The following is an 18,915-nucleotide window of genomic DNA, read 5'->3' as shown; positions in this document are numbered from 1 at the left end:
TTACATAACAAAAAGTTTTAATAGCAAGCGATCAAAAAGTCATATAGCTCCCAAAATAGTACCAATAAAACCGTCCTCTCATCTCGTAAAAAAATTAGCCCCTACATAAGATAATCGGCAAAAAAATAAAAAATAAAATAAAAGACTCTTAGACTTTAGAGATACAAAAATAACATTTTTGTATCAAAAAGGATAATATAGTCTAAAACTTAAATAATTGTAAAAAAAAGTAGACTTATTAGGTATCACCGCGTCCGTAAGAATCTCCTCTATAAAAATACCCAATGACCTAACCCCCCAGATTAACATGGTCAAAAAAAAAAAAAAACTGTGCCAAAACAGCTATTTTTGGCCCTTTTTCATTTCCAATCAGTATTTTCCGGTAACAAAGCAAGGATTAACAACCAAATAAAAAACGTAACATTTATTAACCCGATACTGCAGTTTACAGAAACGCCACATTTGTGGTCGTAAACTGCTGTATCAGTAAAAGGCAGGGCGCAAAAGGAAAGGACCGACATGGTTTCTGGAAGGCCGATTTTTATGGCCTTTTCTATTGACACCATGTCCCTTTTTGAAGCCCCCCTGATGCACCCCTAGAGTAGAAACTCTCTAAAAGTGACCCCATCTAAAAAAAACGACACCCCTCAAGGTATTCAAAACTGATTTTACAAACTTTATTAACCCTTCAGGTGTTCCTCAACAGTTAATGGCAAATGGAGATGAAATTTCAGAATTTCAATTTTTGGTAACCTTACCTCACAAAAATGTAATATAGAGCAACCAAAAATCATATGTACCCTAAAAATAGTACCAACAAAACCGCCACCTTATCCCGTAGTTTCCAAAATGGGGTCACTTTTAGGGAGTTTCTACTCCAGGGGTGCATCAGGGGAGGTTGAAACAGGACACAGTGTAAATAAACCGGACCATAAAAATCAGCCCAAAAACCAAACGGCGCTCCTTTCCCTCTACGTCCTGCCGTGTGGCCGTACGGCCTCATATGGGGTGTTTCTGTAAACGGCAGAGTAAGGGCAATAAAGATACAGTCTTGTTTGGCTGTTAACCCTTGCTTTGTTAGTGGAAAAAATGGGCTAAAATGGAAAATTTGGCAAAAAAAATGAAATTCTCAAATTTCATCCCCATTTGCCAATAACTCTTGTGCAACACCTGAAGGGTTAACAAAGGGGTGTAGTTTCTTAGATGGGGTCACTTTTATGGAGTTTCTACTCTAGGGGTGCATCAGGGGGGCTTCAAATGGGACATGGTGTAAATAAACCAGTCCAGAAAAATCTGCCTTCCAAAAACCATATGGCGCACCTTTCCCTCTACGCCCTACTATATGCCCGTACAGTAGTTTACGGCCACATATGGGGTGTTTCTGCAAACTACAGAATCGGGGCAATAAATATTGAGTTTTGTTTGGCTGTTAACCCTCGCTTTGTTACTGGAAAAAATAGATTAAAATGGAAAATTTGCCCAAAAATCGAAATTCTGAAATTTTATCTCCATTTGCCATTAACTCTTGTGGAACACCTAAAGGGTTAACGACGTTGTAAAATCAGTTTTGAATAGCTTGAGGGATGTAGTTTCTAGAATGGGGTGGTTTCTATTCAGGGCTGGGACAAGGTCCACCACCAACAGAGGCTGAGCTGCCCAAGTGCGCCCCCCCCCCCCCCCTGCCTGCGCCCAGGGCCGGTGCAAGGTTTTTTACCAACACAAGCGAACCTACATTTTGGTGCACCCGACCCCGCCTCCCCCTTCAGCTCACCTGGGGGAAGGGGATGGGGGTGCGCCAAAATGTAGGTTCGTCCCATAAGACGCACCTAGGTTTTAGAGGAGGATAATAGAAAACAATATTTTTCATTCCACCTCAGGTCAGACCAGCCATCAGACCCCAGCTCACAGGCACAGCCCCAATGCCTCAGATCAGACCCCCATGTCAGCCATCAGCCCTCCATGTCCTATTTCTCCCTGTCCATGGCACAGACAGACTACAGACATTGTCTCCGGCCCATCATGTAACCCCATCCTCACCCATGTCACATTTCTCCCCCTCCATTTGATTGCTCTAACACCTAAAGAAATTTTTTTTTTTTTTTAAAACCTGATGTTTCTCCAGATGATCTTATGCTAAAAGTAGTGGTAATAGAGTCTCAAAGGTCTATAGAAGCAGGTACAATATTTTTACAAACCTTTGAGACTCTATTAACACTACTATCAACATCAGGTCATTTAGAGAAACAGCAGTTTTTTTTAATTATGTTTTTCCTTTAGGTGTTAAAACATAACTTTCATTTGATTGCTGTAACACCTAAAGGAAAAATCTTTTTAAAAACCTGCTGTGTCTCTAGATGACCTTATGTTGAGAGTAGTGTTAATAGAGCCTCAAAGGTCTGTAAAAATAGGGTAACTGCTTCTATAGACCTTTCAGACTCTATTACCACTGCTATCGACATAAGGTCATCTTGAGAAACAGCAGGTTTTTAATTTGTTTTCCTTTAGGTGTTCAAGCAATCAAATAAGTTATGTTTTAACACCTAAAGGAAAAAAAATATTTTAAAAACTTGCTCTTTCTCTAGGTGACCTTATATTTATAGTAGTGTTAATAGAGTCTCAAGGGTCTATAAAAGCAGTTACCCTATTTTTACAGACCTTTGAGACTCTATTAACACTACTATCAGCATAAGGTCATCTAAAGAAACAGCAGGCTTTAAAAAAATCCCTTTAGGTGTTAGAGTAAATTGCAATCAAATGAACGTTATGTGTTAAGATTAGGGTCAGAAGCAGACAAGCAGGGTTTCTTTAGCCTCTTGGGTATTAGTTTTTACATTCATAAAGCTCCACATTGAGCTTCCAGCAGCAGACAGATGCCAGGGCACTTCTGTGGTCACCTCACCTGGGCACATGGTCTTTGCTCAGCAGAGTCCTGCCATACATGCTGGCTAGATGCTAGAATGGATTTGTTAGAAGGAGGTCTGTGACGTTACTGGTCACATGCTCCTTCATGGTCACATGATGCACTGTTAGAACGCAGGCTTCACAACCTCCTGCTGTGTTCAGCTCCAGAGAGAAGGGGGTGTGAAAGGATGGACCAATGGCAGGGCAGCTAGCTGATACTGGCCAATCAGCAGCCTCCTGCTCCTATCTACAAGCGCAGCTTAGAGTGAACACTGGCTGGGGAGGGGAGGGGGGGGCGCCCGGCAGCAAGTAAGTGATAAAAAAAAAAAAAAAGAGGTTTGTTTTTCCGCCCACCCCAGGCTGCGCCCTGAGGCTGGAGCCTCCCCAGCCTCTGTGTCGGCCCGGCCCTGTTTCTATTATATAAGCCTCACAAAGTGACTTCAGACCTGAACTGGTCCCTAAAAATTGGGTTTTTGAAAATTTCTAAGCTTTGTAACATCCCCAAAATATAAAATATCATTCCCAAATGATCCAAATATGAAGTAGACATATGGGGAATGTAAAGTAATAACTATTTTTGTAGGTATTACTATGCATTATAGAAGTAGAGAAATTGAAACTTGGAAATTAGCAATTTTTTACAAATTTTTGGTAAATTTGGTATTTTTTTTATAAATAAAAATAAAAAGAAATTAAAATAAATTTTTTTGACTTCATTTTACCAGTGTCATGAAGTACAATATGTGATGAAAAAACGATCTCAGAATGGCCTGGATAAGTCAAATCGTTTTAAAGTTATCACCACTTAAAGTGACACTGGTCAGATTTGCAAAAAATGGCCTGGTCCTTATGGTGAAATAAGGCTGTGTCCTTAAGGAGTTAAAATTATGGGCAAAAAGTTCAACCTTCGTCTCATTTTCCCACGTGCTTTCAGCAAATTTGATGTAGATTTTGGCAAACATAGCAAAGCTTGGAGGTTTTTCTTTGTAAGAAAAGGCTTCTGTCTTTCCAACATTCCCCACTGCCCAGACATATGACGAATATGGAAGATTGTTGTCACATACAATACACAACCAAGTACTTGCCAGAAATTTGTGCAGCTCCTTTAATGTATGCCTCTTGGTAACCTCCCACACCAATTTTCTTCTGGTCTTTTCATCAACTTTTGAGAGACGTCCAGTTCTTGGAAATGTCACTGTTTTACCAAATTGTATTCACTTCTTGATGACCATCTTCTATGTGTGTTCCATGGTATATCTAATACCTTGGAAAAAAAATTGTACTCCTCTCCTGACTGATACCTTGCAACAATGAGATGCCTTTGAGGAGTTTTAAGCTCTTTATGGACCATGGCTTTTGCTGTAAAATATCACCAAAATCCTACTAGAACAGCTGAACTTTATATGGGGTTAACTAGAACCACTTTAAATGATATCAGTTTTGTACTGACTACTAGTTAGGGCCCATTGACACAACCGTATGTATGTGTCCGCACTTTTGTGGAACGGACACATAAATATGGTTATGTCAATGAGCCACATTCATTTCAATGGGCCTGCAAAAGATGCGGGAAAGCACACTGTGCGCTGTCCGCATCCAAACTTCTGTTCTGTAGCCCCGCAAAAAAGACACCGCATGTACTATTCTTGTCTACAATTGCGACCAAGAATTGGCATTTCTATTATAGAGCTGGCCATGTATGTTACGCAAAATGCAGAATGCACACGGCCAGTATTGTGTTTCGCACACCGCAAAACACATACAGTCATCTAAATAAGCCCATAACATGAGTTTAAATATGGATGGCTAATTCTGAACACAACCACACCCTGAATTATAAGAGGGTGTTCACACTTCCAACCACGTTATTTTAGTTTTGTTATTTTTATTTCCCCCTCTAAATGATTTTAGTTTGCTTTTTAATAAATTATACACATTATGGGTCACACTGAGGGTGGAAATAAATCTGAAATAATTTGTCTTGGTCTTATTTTTTCACATGACAAAAATCTGAAGACTTTTTATATCCACTGTAGATGTGACTTTTACCGTTCAATTCAGGAACATTACATGCAACTTACAACACTTCATATACAAAGGAACGACTTCTGACAAACACTAATTTCTGTTAAATTTTTTTATTAAAGAAATTTTAAACAATAAGAACAACATAATAATGTTTACAGGCACCACAATTTGGCTTGTCAAGTTTATGGCTATACAAGCTAGGTCCAGGTTTTCCAACCATTTTAACCCCTTCATGGCACACCAATTTTCAATTTTTGTGTTTTTGTTTTTTACCACCTGCCTTCCCAGAGCTATAACTTTTTTTTATTTTTCTGTTCACTTAGAGGTATGTCTTGCTTTTTGCAGGATAAGTTGGTGGGAAGCTGATGCAGTGGGAAGCTAGTAAACAATTCTAAATGAGTTGGAATTGGACCATCATTTTATGGATTTTAATTTTACAGCGTTCTCTATGCAATACAACTGACTGTTCCTTTCATTCTCAGGGTCAGTACAATTACATTGTGTCAGGATCACGGATATAGATTCAGAATGGGAGCCTGCAGGGTCACACTGGACCTCCCTCTGTCAGCTCTTTATCATCCAAAACTAATCAATCTTAGCTGCTGTCACTCATATCAGGTTGATGAGACACCTTGCATTAAATAACACCTACTGTAAGTACACTTTACAACTGCTAGCATTTACAAGTTACTAAAACCATATAGGTAACGCTTCTTCTAAGGTCATGGAATCATTAGAAAACAAGAATGTTCTTATTAAAGTGAAGTTTTAATATAAAAAAAGGAGAGTGCGTACAAACAATGGGGTTATCATAGAAAATACAAGATAAAATATGATAATTACACTTACCAGTAATTGGATTTTCCATTTAGCCTCCACAACGGCACTAAGCAGGATACCCCGCCTCCCAGGGACAGGAAACAACGTGGAGAACAATCATTTAAAAGCCTCCTCCCCTTTACCTTCTCCAGTAAGTATCTGAGAAACCTAAGATGATGCTGAATAGGTATATTTATTTATGCTTCCTTTATCTGATGAAATAGAATAGAATGTAGCAACGAAAAAAGCAACAAAGGATTATCGACAAATCAACATAAGTTTGGGTGGGAAATCCCAGTGCCGTTGTGGAGGTTAAATGGAAAATCCAAGTTTAATTATTATCTTTTCCATACGCCTCCCCAACGGCACTAAGCAGGAGGATTAACAGAGGAATCAAAATATTAGGGAGGGACCACTACAGACAAGACTTTATGCCCAAAGGAAAGGTCCCTATTAGAGATAACATCCAGTCTGTAGTGTTTGAAGAAAGTACTTGGACTGCACCAGGTGGCAGCCTGACATATCTGGGCCAGCGTTTATTGGCAACAAGGAGAGAAAGGCGCTCATAGGGTTAATATGTAAGGTACTGTTTTTCCTCACTTAGGGGAGGTAATTTGCTCACCTGTTGGGGTTGCACCAAGTTGGGTGCAACCACAGTGAGGGCTGAGAAAAAATAAGGGTTGGTTGGTGCAGCTGGATTTGTCCAATCACTCTTAGGTCGAGCCAAACCGCCAATCGGGTGGATGTAGGAACTGTAGAGTTGCTGGACCATAGAAGTCCAATAGATATGCGGACAATGGAGAGCGCAGAACCACAACCAAAAGGTAGAAATAGATTCAGTTTATTCCAAGAACGTCTTGGACAAATATGTGGGCCAGGGAAGCAGAGGCACCTTCCGCCCAGGAGGTAGAAATTGCTCTAGCTGAATGGGCTTTTAACCCCAAGGGAGGAGTAGCACCCCTTTCTCTATAGGCAATGGCAATGGTCATCTTAATCCAGAGGGAAATTGTTATTTTTGAAGCCCCTTGACCTTTGTTCTTTCCTACATACTGGACTAGTAGGCGATTCGATTTTCTGATCTCCTTAGTGGCTTCTAGGTAAGTCAAGACGCATCTCCTGACGTCTAAATAGTGGTACTGAACTTCCTTGCTGGACCTGGCCTGTGGACAGAAGGTAGGCAATGAAATTTCCTGCTGACAATGGAATTTTGTAAATCCTTTAGACAAAAAGGAAGGCTCATGTTTTAAAACTATTCTGTCATCCAGAATAGTTAGATATGGTGGACGGCAAGATAAGGCCTGGATCTCTCCCACTCTCCTAACCGAGGTGATAGCAATTAAAAAGGCTGTCTTTAGGGAAAGCAACCTAAGAGGGATCTTCCTTAGAGGTTCAAAGGGAGGATGCAAAAGTACAGAAAGTACCAGACTAAGGTCCCAGCGAGGAACAGTGGATCTAACTGCTAGGTTTAACCTATGGGCACCTTTAAAGAAACGCCAGATTAAAGCTACATCAGCTAACTTAACTTCCAGGAAAGCACTAAGGGCCGCTACCTGGACCTTCAGTGTACTAACCCTTAATCGTCTTCTAGGCCGTTAATTAGGAAGTCCAGAATTATCTTGACGTCTGTCAAGACAGTGGGATTCCAGGCATCTTTTATGAAAAGGAGGAAATCATTCCAGATCCTAAGATAAATCTTAGAAGTGACCGGCTTTCTACTATTTAGTAGGGTGTTAATAACTGTGTCTAAGAGTCCTTTGGCTCTCAAGATGGAACGTTCAACATCTACGCTGTCAGATTCAACTGGCGCACATCCAGATGCTGGGCCGGGCCCTGAAGAAGAAGGTCCGGAATCTAACGGAGAAACCAGAACTTCCCGCTCGAGAGGCTTAGCAGAAGGGGGAACCATGTTCTTTTGGGCCAATATGGGGCTATCAGAATTACAGAGCATTTGTCCTCTATTATTTTTGTCAAGACTCTGGGAATCAGGGATATTGGGGGAAAAGCAGGCCTTCCGGCCAAGGACCCAAGAGCACATCTACTCTTAGTGGTCTGTCCTCGTAAGATAGGCAGTAGAATCAATCTACCTGTCTGTTTATTCTGGAGGCAAAGAGGTCCAGGATTGGGATTCCCCAGCTGTGGCATATTGACTGAAATATCCTCTTGTTCAAGGATCACTCTGCTGGTTTAAGAGGTTTTCTGCTCAGAAAATCTGCCAGAGAGTTTTCTTTTCCCTTCAGATGGACTGCTGAAATTTAGTTTATGTGGCTTTGGGCCCAAGAGAATAACTGGAATGCTGTCTGACAAAGTTTTCTGCTTTTTGTGCCACCCTGTTTGTTTATATAGGCTACAGTTGTTCTGTTGTCGGACAGAATCTTCACATCTCTGTGATGAATGGCTGGACGAAAGGCTTTCAAGGCTAGGAATACTGCTAGAAGTTCCTTTGAATTTGAGGATAGAGGATGCAACTCCTGACTCCAAATACCCCGGACTAGCTGATCTCCGCTGTCAGCCGCCTCCAATCTGACCCTCTTGCATCTGTTGTTATCACTATTGGGTCTGAGGATCTCCACTGAATTCCTTCGTTTCGATTTTTCCATCGTAGCCACCACTGTAGAGAGGCTCTCACCTGAGGAGGAAGACACACCCTGTTGTCTAGGGATCAGCAACTTTTGTTCCAGGTGGAAAGGAGAAAAGCCTGTAACATTCTGCTGTGGAACTGCACCCACCTCACTGCTGGGATGGCTGAGGTAATTAAACTCAGGACTACCATAATTTCTCTGAAGGACACCCTTGGGTGAGATTGGAAAACTGAGATTCTTGCTATTATATTCTGGATCTTCTGTTCCGGGAGAGAGGACGTCATAAGGTGGGAATCTAGAAGGGTCCCCAGGAAGATCTTTTTGGTGGGGATCAAGTCCGACCTCTCCAGATTTAATTTCCAGCCTTAGGACTGAAGTACGTCTCTGACTACCTGGAACCTTCTGAAGAGAATCTCTGATGTATGAGCCGTAATCAGTCTAAGTAGGGCATAAATAGGCATCTGTTGCTGATGTAAAAACCCAGATACTGAAAGACCGAAAGGGAGGACTTGAAATTGTAGATGTGAAGGCGATTTTTTTTTTTTTTACTAAAAAGACTGGTGAGTAGAACCCCTTCCCTTTCTGATCCAGTGGTACTGGAACAACAGCTTGTTTTACCAGTAGAGTCAGAATCTGAGATTCTAGAAGAAATTGCCTTTCTTCTTTTAATTTTCTGTTTAATAGGAACCTTTCTGGAGCGGGGGAGAGAATTCTATTCTGCAACCGTGACGTATTAGATCTAGAACCCAGGGGGATTGAAACCCCTTCCCAAGTTAAAAGAAAACTTTTTAGTCTTCCCCCTACCGGGTCCCTGGCGTCATTGATTTGGCTGCTTGGTGGATTTGTCAGGGTTAAATAGAAAACCTCTACCTCTGCCAGGAGCCTGAGCTCTCTTTCTTTTTCTGGTCAGGCCTGCCCTTTCTTTGGGTACAAAAGGAGCGGCGATGCTGAAAAAGTCTGGATTCTCATGGGAAGCCTTTCTTTCTATCAGATGCATTGTCTAAGATGTCATCTAGTACTGATCCGAAGAGCCTGTCCCCCTCGCAGGGAATACTACACAGCTTGCCTTTAGAGGTGTTGTCCCCAGACCTAGACCTTAGCCAAACGGACCTTCTGGCAGAGTTAGACAGGGCTGCTGATCTGGCGGAAAGTTTGACTAAGTCAGCCGAGGCATCTGATAAGAAAATTGTAGCCTGCTTTAACACTGGTAAGGAGGACAGGATATCCTCTCTAGGAGTACCTGAAAGTAAATGTTCCTCTGAGATAGGCATAAAGACAGGGTCCTGGCGGTGTAGGTAGCAGCAATGCTGGGCCTTAACATGGAGGTACAGGTTTCCCCAAATTTCTTTAGAATAGACTCACATTTTTTTATCCATAGAGTCTTGTAAGAGGCCTACATCATTAAAGGGGAGGGAGGACTTCTAGGATACTCTGGCTACCGGGGCGTCCACCCTGGGAGTTTTATCCCAATGGACAGAATCCGCATCACTAAAAGGGTATTTTCGCTTGAATACCCTAGAGACTCCTGATCTTCTCTCAGGGTCCTTCAATTCGTCCGCAATCAATTTCTTTATGCTTTCATGGACTGGGAATACACGTCTTTTCCTATCCCCCAGACTTTTAAACATTAGGTCCTGAATTGACTGGGCCTCTTTTGACTGCTCACTATTCATAGTAGCCCTGATAGTTTTTAGGAGAGATTCAGTGTCTCCAATGGAAAACAGGGGTCTACCAGATTCATCATTTGAAGAAATTGAGTCGGAATCGGAGGAGACTTCTCCTTCGTCAAAGTCAAAATCGACATCTAGAGGTGTGCCAGGATTAGATCTGGAGGTAGAGGGTCTCTGAGGAATCACAGCCATCTTAGCTTCAATGGCGGAGCAGACTTCCTCTTTAATGATAGATTTCAGGCTGTCCACTAAAGATGGGGTCTTTTCAGCCATAATCTTATCTGTACATCTCTGGCAAAGGGGTTTCTTTATGTGGCCGGCAAGCTGCTTTGTACAGATAGCACATTTTTCCTTTAATGAAGGTTCCCCACTTTTGCTGGCTCTGTCCTGCAATAAAAAATAACCCCTTCAGGAAGAGCTTAAGAGTAATTCAATAAAGTGGGAACGTTCACCATTAAACCCCAATGGTGTACAAAAAATAAAAATGCAAACAAAGAAGCATCCATCAGGAGGAGGCTTACCGGGCTTAGGGCCTTTGGAGGGTCTGCAGACTTGTCAGCAGGCAGGGACATGGCTGCTCCAACACACAGATGCGTATGCCATTCTTTGTCCAGCCGGCATTTATCCAGTACTTCCGGGTCACGTGGTACGGCGCACAAACCGCGCCGATGCACGCACGCTCCCATGCAACCTATTCTCGCGAGACTCTGTCCCCGAGTCTTGTAATGCCGGCTTCCTCCCCTAGCTTGCCCCGCATGGAGGTGCGGTATCGCCAGGGGCTGCCTGCGATTCGCAGGACTTATGCCTAGACACCGGAAGGGCCTGTATCTTGCCCTGGATCCCAGCGCCCTGCTGCAGCCCTTCTGAAAATTTAACCAGAGGAACGGATGGACCCAAAAAGGCTAAGTTACGTCTTCCTAAGCTGGAGGGAACCTCTGCTATATTCTCCACTTCATCCCGGAGGGACAGGAAACAACTGGAGAAGGTAAAGGGGAGGAGGCTTTTAAATGATTGTTCTCCACGTTGTTGCCTGTCCCTGGGAGGCGGGGTATCCTGCTTAGTTCCGTTGGGGAGGAGTATGGAAAATATACAGACATATACAAATAATGCGAAATAGCAGTTTGGAAAATAAAAGGGATAAAACAGAACTTAAATGGGTTTACCTTTAAATTACCCATAATCTCACCCAGGCAGCCAGGCAGTTTATGCTACGATGCTCTCCCTTGCCCTGTGCAGGATTGCGTAGGGCAAGGGTTCTTTTATTTACTATAACACACTGCCGGGCAGAGGCTTCCGCCCGGCAGTGTGTTCAGTGCCGTCACCGGCTCTAATGGGTGGGCTTTAGCGCTGCCCTAGCCGTTTTACAGTGCTCACCGGGCTCACTGCTGGGAGGAAGCCTCTGCCTGGCAGCCTGAAGGAAAGCCCGGTTTGTCACCAGAACTCCACAAAATGCCTTTGCCCAGCGCGATTCAGCGCAGGGCAAATGAGAGCATTGGAGCATGAACTGCTCCGATGCTCTTGTCAGGGGGGCTGCCTGGGTGAAATTCTGGGTATGTCCGGGTTCAGCTCTGAACCCGGACAACCCCTTTAATACGTTACACAACGGATAAGTACAGTTGCCTGGGGAAGCAGAAATATCGGTCAGTCCATCAAGCTAGTGATCCCCAAAGAAATGACAGTTTGCTATCCTTAACACGTGTAAAAAGGATCTGCAGGTTTCCCTACAAACCCTCCCATTAACCCCCCCCCCCCCCCGGCCTGTGAAGTAAGAGGAGGTCAGCGAGTATGGTAATGATCTTTTACGCCAGTGGTTACGACCTCTTCTGTACACCAGGTATGCCTCAAAGTCTTTGTATTACAATATATTTTCGGGCATACACCCTAGCGACTTCATATTACCCCATCCTAATGTCCAGCATACTTGCGTACCAAACATGGTGGAGGCAATGGCAAGATAGCTGAAGTTATTTAATTGCTCCCTGTTACTGAGCAGAAATCGATTTGATTTTGATACTGTGACATCTACAGTGTCCCCAGTGCCATCCAAAGTACCCCCAGTGCAATCCACAGTGCCACCAAATATCATCCATTGTCCCCTCGTACCATGCAGTCCCCCGTGCCATCCACAGTTCCCTCAGTGACATCCACAACACCTCCAGTGCCATCCACAGTGTCCCCAGATGCCATCCACAGTGCCCCCCAGTGACATCCACACCATAGCAATTAACCTGTGTGGAAATAGTCAAGCTGTGACTCATGCACAGTGTGTACATTGCGCTGTGTATGAGCCAGTACAGGCTTCACACAGAAGCCTGTATACTGAATAGACGGTTGGTAGTCCTGACGGATGGGCACTAGTGTGCAGGAGATATGACCAAGGAAGGCCGGCAGAAGGCAGTGACGTCAGTGATGACATGTCGTCTCCTGCTTCTGAAAGGAAAAGAAGAAGACAGCGAGGGAATGGAAGCCCTGAAATCCCTTCAGGAACGGTCACATGACCATGAAGATGATCGTGTGAACACCTGCGCTGTGTGGCGGGTAAGTATAGCTGTCCTAATCTTCTTTCCAAGTAAAGGTAAGAATAAAAAAAAAATTTACCCTGGGGCCAGAGAACCCCTTTAAGTTCAGAAAAAAGATTTAAATGTGTTGATTACACGTTTTACTGAATCTTTTCCTATAAAACTAAATACCAATCTGCTCAACTCCTCCTGCTCTATAACATGGTCCCTGCAGATTGCACTATATTTTGTGGTGATAGCTTCTCTTCAGATCCCCCACTGAATCTGTTAACACAATTGCATTACACAAGCAGGTCAGCCACTCACAATTTATTGCAGTGTTATATATGTTGATGTCACTATAACAGGCATTGGAAGACATCATTACAAAGGCAGGCAAGCAAACAAATAATGCGATGTGGGACCAAACCAAACCATTATAACCGATGTCACCCTCTTATATGGTACAAACGTTTGGTGAATGTCCCACATCCCATATTCACAAAGAAAAGATGGCAGTAAACGTTTTCCAAGAGATACGTAGATATGCTACAAATTTCCCACAACCAGAATTGTGGATGGAAACTTCTCAGCATTTACAGTGGCAGCAAAATGGATGAGATTTTGCTAAATCTTATCCACACACTGCAGAAAAAAAATCCATGATGAAACTGACCTGCCTAGCAGATTCTAAATTCACAGCATACACATTCAGCAAAATGTCATTACAAACTAGAAAGTTTATTAGCACAGAATTGTGGACTTAGTTGGATATAAAAAAAAAGTCATGTTCAAGAGTGGACAGTCAAAGAAGAGAAAACACTTTATCTAGCACTAGAATATTGAAAATGCCATTTTTTAACCCTATGAGCTGCCCAGAAAGATGTCTTAAAGCCTTTTAAGTGCCAATTTGCAGATAATTTATTATATGTATGTGGCAATTTGTGTCCAGTTGCTTCTAAGAGACAAATGTGTTGGTGTCTTCAGCAAAGTGTATGTGATGTGTCTGAAATCATATTCTCATAACACATTAAAAAAAAAAAAAATAATGCATTATCTGTATGAACAATTCTTTACTATGTTTATTAGAGCTGGGCACTGCCTCCACTTTTCTGATCAGAAACATCAGAACACACAAATCCATGCACATTATACTGTATGTATAACATAATAAAAAGCATACATTATCATGTACATTAACACATACATTTGACTACTGTCAACTACAAAAGCTATGGAATTGTTCCAAACCTTGTGCATACAGCATGTACCCATTAACAAGCATGAACCATGCCTATGGAGCGATCAGCAACTACTTATGGTATCTTGAAGTTGTGATACTCTCTTAAAGATAGTGGTTTTATTAGAATGAGTGTTTTTCAAATTCAAAATGCGATAAAAATAGATATAAAAATTCTTACTCTGAGACAGCCCACTCTAAAACTTCACTGGTGTCTGCTAGAAGATGATTTTTCTCATAGGAAGGATTTTCACATGTCGCTATAGGAGTGAGAGTCTGGGGCGAAAGAGAATCCATGCTACCAGTAGGTGTATCTTCTTTTGGAGAGTTGTTGTTATCTGCAAAAGCATGCAAAATTAAAATAACCTTAGAAATTATAGAAAAATGCATGTTACCCCTAAAAAGGGACACAATAATAAAGAAAAAAAAATTTACACTAGAAAAAACTTTCAATACAGATTATAAAAGATGTCTTGCCCATAAAAACAAACTGATCGCCATTTTCTTTTCCTAATTTGAAGAAAACCATACTGTACATGGAATTTGGGAGAAGAAATACACATGGTATATGAAATCTACTTTGTTTTGGCATGCAATATGCGTACTGATAGTGAATATGTATACTGTAGAGAATAAGTGTCACAGAGGATTCTAATACATAAATTCTAATTTATACAACTTTTCAAGTAAACTGCTAATATGCTTGCCACACACATACAAAAATATGTAGTTTACATATTTCTTAAACCACACCAACCCCCTCTTCCCCAAATCATATCCTTAACTGGAATCCTGCTTCTTTCCAACCTGTTAGAAACTCGGCAGAACAGTATCACTATTAAACCAGAAAGTTATTCCGCAAGGCTTCAGCAGTGTAAGATTTCTAAATAATAAGGGCAGCCAAAAAAAAATTTAGAATGAGGTCAGCTAGCGAAAACAATTCATTTTCTGCAACAGAGGGGAAAAAAGTCCATTTGTGCCAGAGCTTCATTAATCATAGTGAAAACTTCCAAAGGATACAGAAATAAAAGTAGAACATTTTCCAAATAAAAAATTTAGAAGGTTGTTAATTTAACAGGTGCCAAAAACTAGGCAAACAAACCACACACTGCAAATATCCATGATATATATAGTTTATAATGATAAAACTGTATAAAACATAATTCATGTTTTCTTGTTGGGCATCTATGACTCCTTGGCCATCCCATTGGTACTGAGTATTTAAATGATTATGGTACATTATACATTTAAAGGGGTTGTCCGGGTTCAAAGTTCAACCCGGACATATCCCTTTCTTCCCTCACTCAGCCTTTCTGACATGAGCATTTCATACTCCAATGCTCTCCCTTGCTCTGCACGACGCACGGCAAGGGCTTTTTCTGAAGATCCAGTGACATATCGGGCTCTCTATGGGCAAGCTAGGCGGAGGCTTACGCCTAGCAGTGAGCCTGATGACATCACCGACACTAATGGGTCGGCTTTAGCGCTGACCTAGCCTGTAAAACAGCAAGGGCAGTGCTAAAGCCTGCCCATCAGTGCCGGTGGCATCACTGTGTACTACCCTACCACAGTGCACCTTCTAGACGGTCATCCAAATTAACTACTTCATTTATGGGCCCATCTGGCAAAGGGTCATAAGATTTCAAATTATTGTTAAAGGGGTTGTCCGAGTACTTAATACCGATAACCTATCATCAGGACAGGTCATCAGTATGTGATTGGTGTGGTTCTGAATCTCAGCACACCCGTCAATCAACTCTTGTTAGTGCCATAGCCCCCTTTGCAGCTTACCAAACACAGCAAGGTCCATTGGATAGCTGCTGTGCTTGGTATTTGTCACGATCAGTGTGGGGGAAAAACCACACTAAACACAGGAGGAAAGGGGAACAGTAACTGGGCCTGGAAACTAGGGAAGGAACAGGTGACCTCCTACACAACCCTGATCCGGGCCCTAACTACCTATCAATATGAATAGACCTTGAAGGTAGGAATATTTATATGCTGGATACCTAGGTCCTTATATCCATATAAGGCCCTAGAATGAGGTTAGGACCAGAGAAAACCCATTCCTCCCCAGATGGACGAATGGAAGTCTCTCAGGCCCAGATACTAACAACAGGGAATATACAGTGGGGCAAAAAAGTATTTAGTCAGCCACCAATTGTGCAAGTTCTCCCACTTAAAAAGATGAGAGAGGCCTGTAATTTTCATCATAGGTATACCTCAACTATGAGAGACATAATGAGAAAAAGAAATCCAGAAAATCACATTGTCTGACTTAAAAAAAAATTATTTGCAAATTATGGTGGAAAATAAGTATTTGGTCAATAACAAAAGTTCATCTCAATACTTTGTTATATACCCTTTGTTGGCAATGACAGAGGTCAAACGTTTTCTGTAAGTCTTCACAAGGTTTTCACACACTGTTGCTGGTATTTTGGCCCATTTCTCCATGCAGATCTCCTCTAGAGCAGTGATGTTTTGGGGCTGTCGCTGGACAACACGGACTTTCAACTCCGTCCAAAGGTTTTCAATGGGGTTGAGATCTGGAGACTGGCTAGGCCACTCCAGGACCTTGAAATGCTTCTTACGAAGCCACTCCTTCGTTGCCTGGGCGTTGTGTTTGGGATCATTGTCATGCTGAAAGACCCATCCACGTTTCATCTTCAATGCCCATGCTGATGAAGAAGGTTTTCATTCAAAATCTCACAATACATGGCCCCATTCATTCTTTCCTTTACACAGATCAGTCGTCCTGGTCCCTTTGCAGAAAAACAGCCCCAAAGCATGATGTTTCCACCCCCATACTTCACAGAAGGTATGGTGTTCTTTGGATGCAACTCAGCATTCTTTCTCCTCCAAACACGACAAGTTGCGTTTTTACCAAAAAGTTCTACTTTGGTTTCATCTGATCATATGACATTCTCCCAATCCTATTCTGGATCATCCAAATGCTCTCTAGCAAACTTCAGACGGGCCTGGACATGTACTGGCTTAAGCAGGGGGACACGTCTGGCACTGCAGGATTTGAGTCCCTGGCGGCGTAGTGTGTTACTGATGGTAGGCTTTGTTACTTTGGTCCCAGCTCTCTGCAGGTAATTCACTAGGTCCCCCCGTGTGGTTCTGGGATTTTTGCTCACCGTTCTTGTGATCATTTTGACCCCACGGGGTGAGATCTTGCGTGAAGGCCCAGATCGAGGGTGATTATCAGTGGTATTGTATGTCTTCCATTTTCTAATAATTGCTCCCACAGTTGATTTATTCACACCAAGCTGCTTGCCTATTGCAGATTCAATCTTCCCAGCCTGGTGCAGGTCTACAATTTCATTTTTGCTGTCCTTCGACAGTTCTTTGGTCTTGGCCATAGTGGAGTTAGGAGTGTGACTGTTTTAGGTTGTGGACAGGTGTCTATTATACTGATAAGGCTACTTTCACACTTGCGTTCAGAGCGGATCCGTCTGGGGTCTGCCCAGACGGATTCGCTCATATAATGCAGACTTGGGATCCGTTCAGAACGGATCCGTCTGCATTATATTGTAGAAAAAAAGTGTGACAGTAGCTTCAGACGGATCCGTCCAGACTTTACATTGAAAGTCAATGGGGACGGATCCGTTTGAAAATTGAGCCATATAGTGTCAAATTCAAACGGATCCGTCCCCCCTGAACGCTGCCAGACTGATGCATTCTGAGCGGATCCGCATCCACTCAGAATGCATTGGTAGCTGGACGGATGCGTTCGGGGCCGCTTGTGAGCCCCTTCAAACGGAGCTCACAAGCGGAACCCCGACGCTAGTGTGAAAGTAGCCTAAGTTCAAACAGGTGCCATTAAAGGGCTTCTGTCAGCCCACTAAACCGTTTTTTTTTTTTCTTTTGCTTAATAATAACCCCTACACTGCGATTTATCCATACATAAGTAAAATAAGAATTTTGGTTCAGTAGAATTTGCTAAAACCCTATTTTTATAATATGTAAATTACCTTGCTACCAGCAAGTAGGGCGGCTACTTGCTGGTAGCAGCCGCATCCTCTGATGGTAATGACGCCCCCTCTGCTTGTTGATTGACAGGGCCAGCGGACGGGATCTTTCTCCGCTGGCCCCGCCTGTTTTCATTCAATATCTGGCGCCTGCGCCGCGGCCGTACCTATCTTCAATCGGCGCAGGCGCACTAAGAGGCGGCCACTCACTCGGCCGCTTCATCCTCAATGCGCCTGCGCCGATGACGTCACATCTACACCCGGCGCAGGCGCATTGAGGATAAAATGATATTTTATTTTTTGGGGATGTTATAAGGCTTAGAAGTTTAGAAGCAAACCTTGAAATTTTTCAGAAATTTACAAAAACTAAATTTTTAGGGACCAGTTCAGGTCTGAAGTCGATTTGCGAGGCTTACATAATAGAAACCACCCAAAAATGACCCCATCTAAGAAACTACACCCCTCAAGGTATTCAAAACTGATTTTGCATACATTATTAACCCTTTAGGTGTTGCACAAGAGTTATTGGCAAATGGGGAGGAAATTTGAGAATTTAATTTTTTTGTCTAATTTTTCATTTTAACCCATTTTTTCCACTAACAAAGCAAGGGTTAACAGCCAAACAAGATTGTATCTTTATTGCCCTGACTCTGCCGTTTACAGAAACACCCAATATGTGGCCGTAAACTACTGTACGGCCACACAGCGGGGCGTAGAGGGAAAGGTGCGCCGTATGGTTTTTGGAAGGCTGATTTTTATGGACTGGTTTTTTGACACCATGTCCCATTTGAAGCCCCCTGATGCACCCCTAGAGGAGAAACTCCCTAAAAGTGACCCCATCTAAGAAACTACACCCCTCAAGGTATTCAAAACTGATTTTACATACGTCGTCAACCCTTTAGGTGTTGCACAAGAGTTATTGGCAAATGGGGATGAAATTTGAGAATTTCATTTTTTTGCCTAATTTTCAATTTTAACCCATTTTTTCCACTAACAAAGCAAGGGTTAACAGCCAAACAAGACTGTATCTTTATTGCCCTGACTCTGCTGTTTACAGAAACACCCCATATGTGGCCGTAAACTACTGTACGGGCACACAGTAGGGCGTAGAGTGAAAGGTGCGCCGTTTGGTTTTTGGAAGGCTGATTTTGCTGGACTGTTTTTTTGACACCATGTCCCATTTGAAGCCCCCCTGATGCACCCCTA

The 18,915-nt window shown here is 42.5% G+C and overlaps 1 protein-coding gene and 1 long non-coding RNA gene across 3 annotated transcripts in view; one reads left to right on the top strand and one right to left on the bottom strand.

The window, feature by feature from the left end:
* The window catches only part of ARHGAP10 (Rho GTPase activating protein 10), a 351,925-nt gene that overhangs the window by 60,764 nt on the left and 272,246 nt on the right, over positions 1-18,915 (bottom strand). Inside the window, exons 20-21 of one of the 2 annotated variants that reach the window (XM_040418527.1) lie at positions 13,917-14,073; positions 10,178-10,384 (exon numbers count right to left, since the gene is read on the bottom strand). In XM_040418527.1, the coding sequence (XP_040274461.1) occupies positions 10,351-10,384; positions 13,917-14,073 (191 nt within the window). In that variant the 3' untranslated portion in view covers positions 10,178-10,350. Of the gene's footprint in view, positions 1-10,177; positions 10,385-13,916; positions 14,074-18,915 lie in introns of those variants that run through there. The other variant, XM_040418526.1, reaches the window with a different exon arrangement.
* On the top strand, positions 10,391-10,882 carry LOC120990028. The gene is made up of 2 exons (XR_005776358.1): positions 10,391-10,640; positions 10,702-10,882. It is a non-coding gene; the product is annotated as an uncharacterized LOC120990028 (long non-coding RNA).

The sequence above is a fragment of the Bufo bufo genome, chromosome 2 (genome assembly GCF_905171765.1).
Source record: "Bufo bufo chromosome 2, aBufBuf1.1, whole genome shotgun sequence".
Classification (NCBI taxonomy): Eukaryota; Metazoa; Chordata; class Amphibia; order Anura; family Bufonidae; genus Bufo; species Bufo bufo.
The sequence above is the reverse complement of the archived record's forward strand: the minus strand, read 5'-3'. Positions and strand labels throughout refer to the sequence as shown.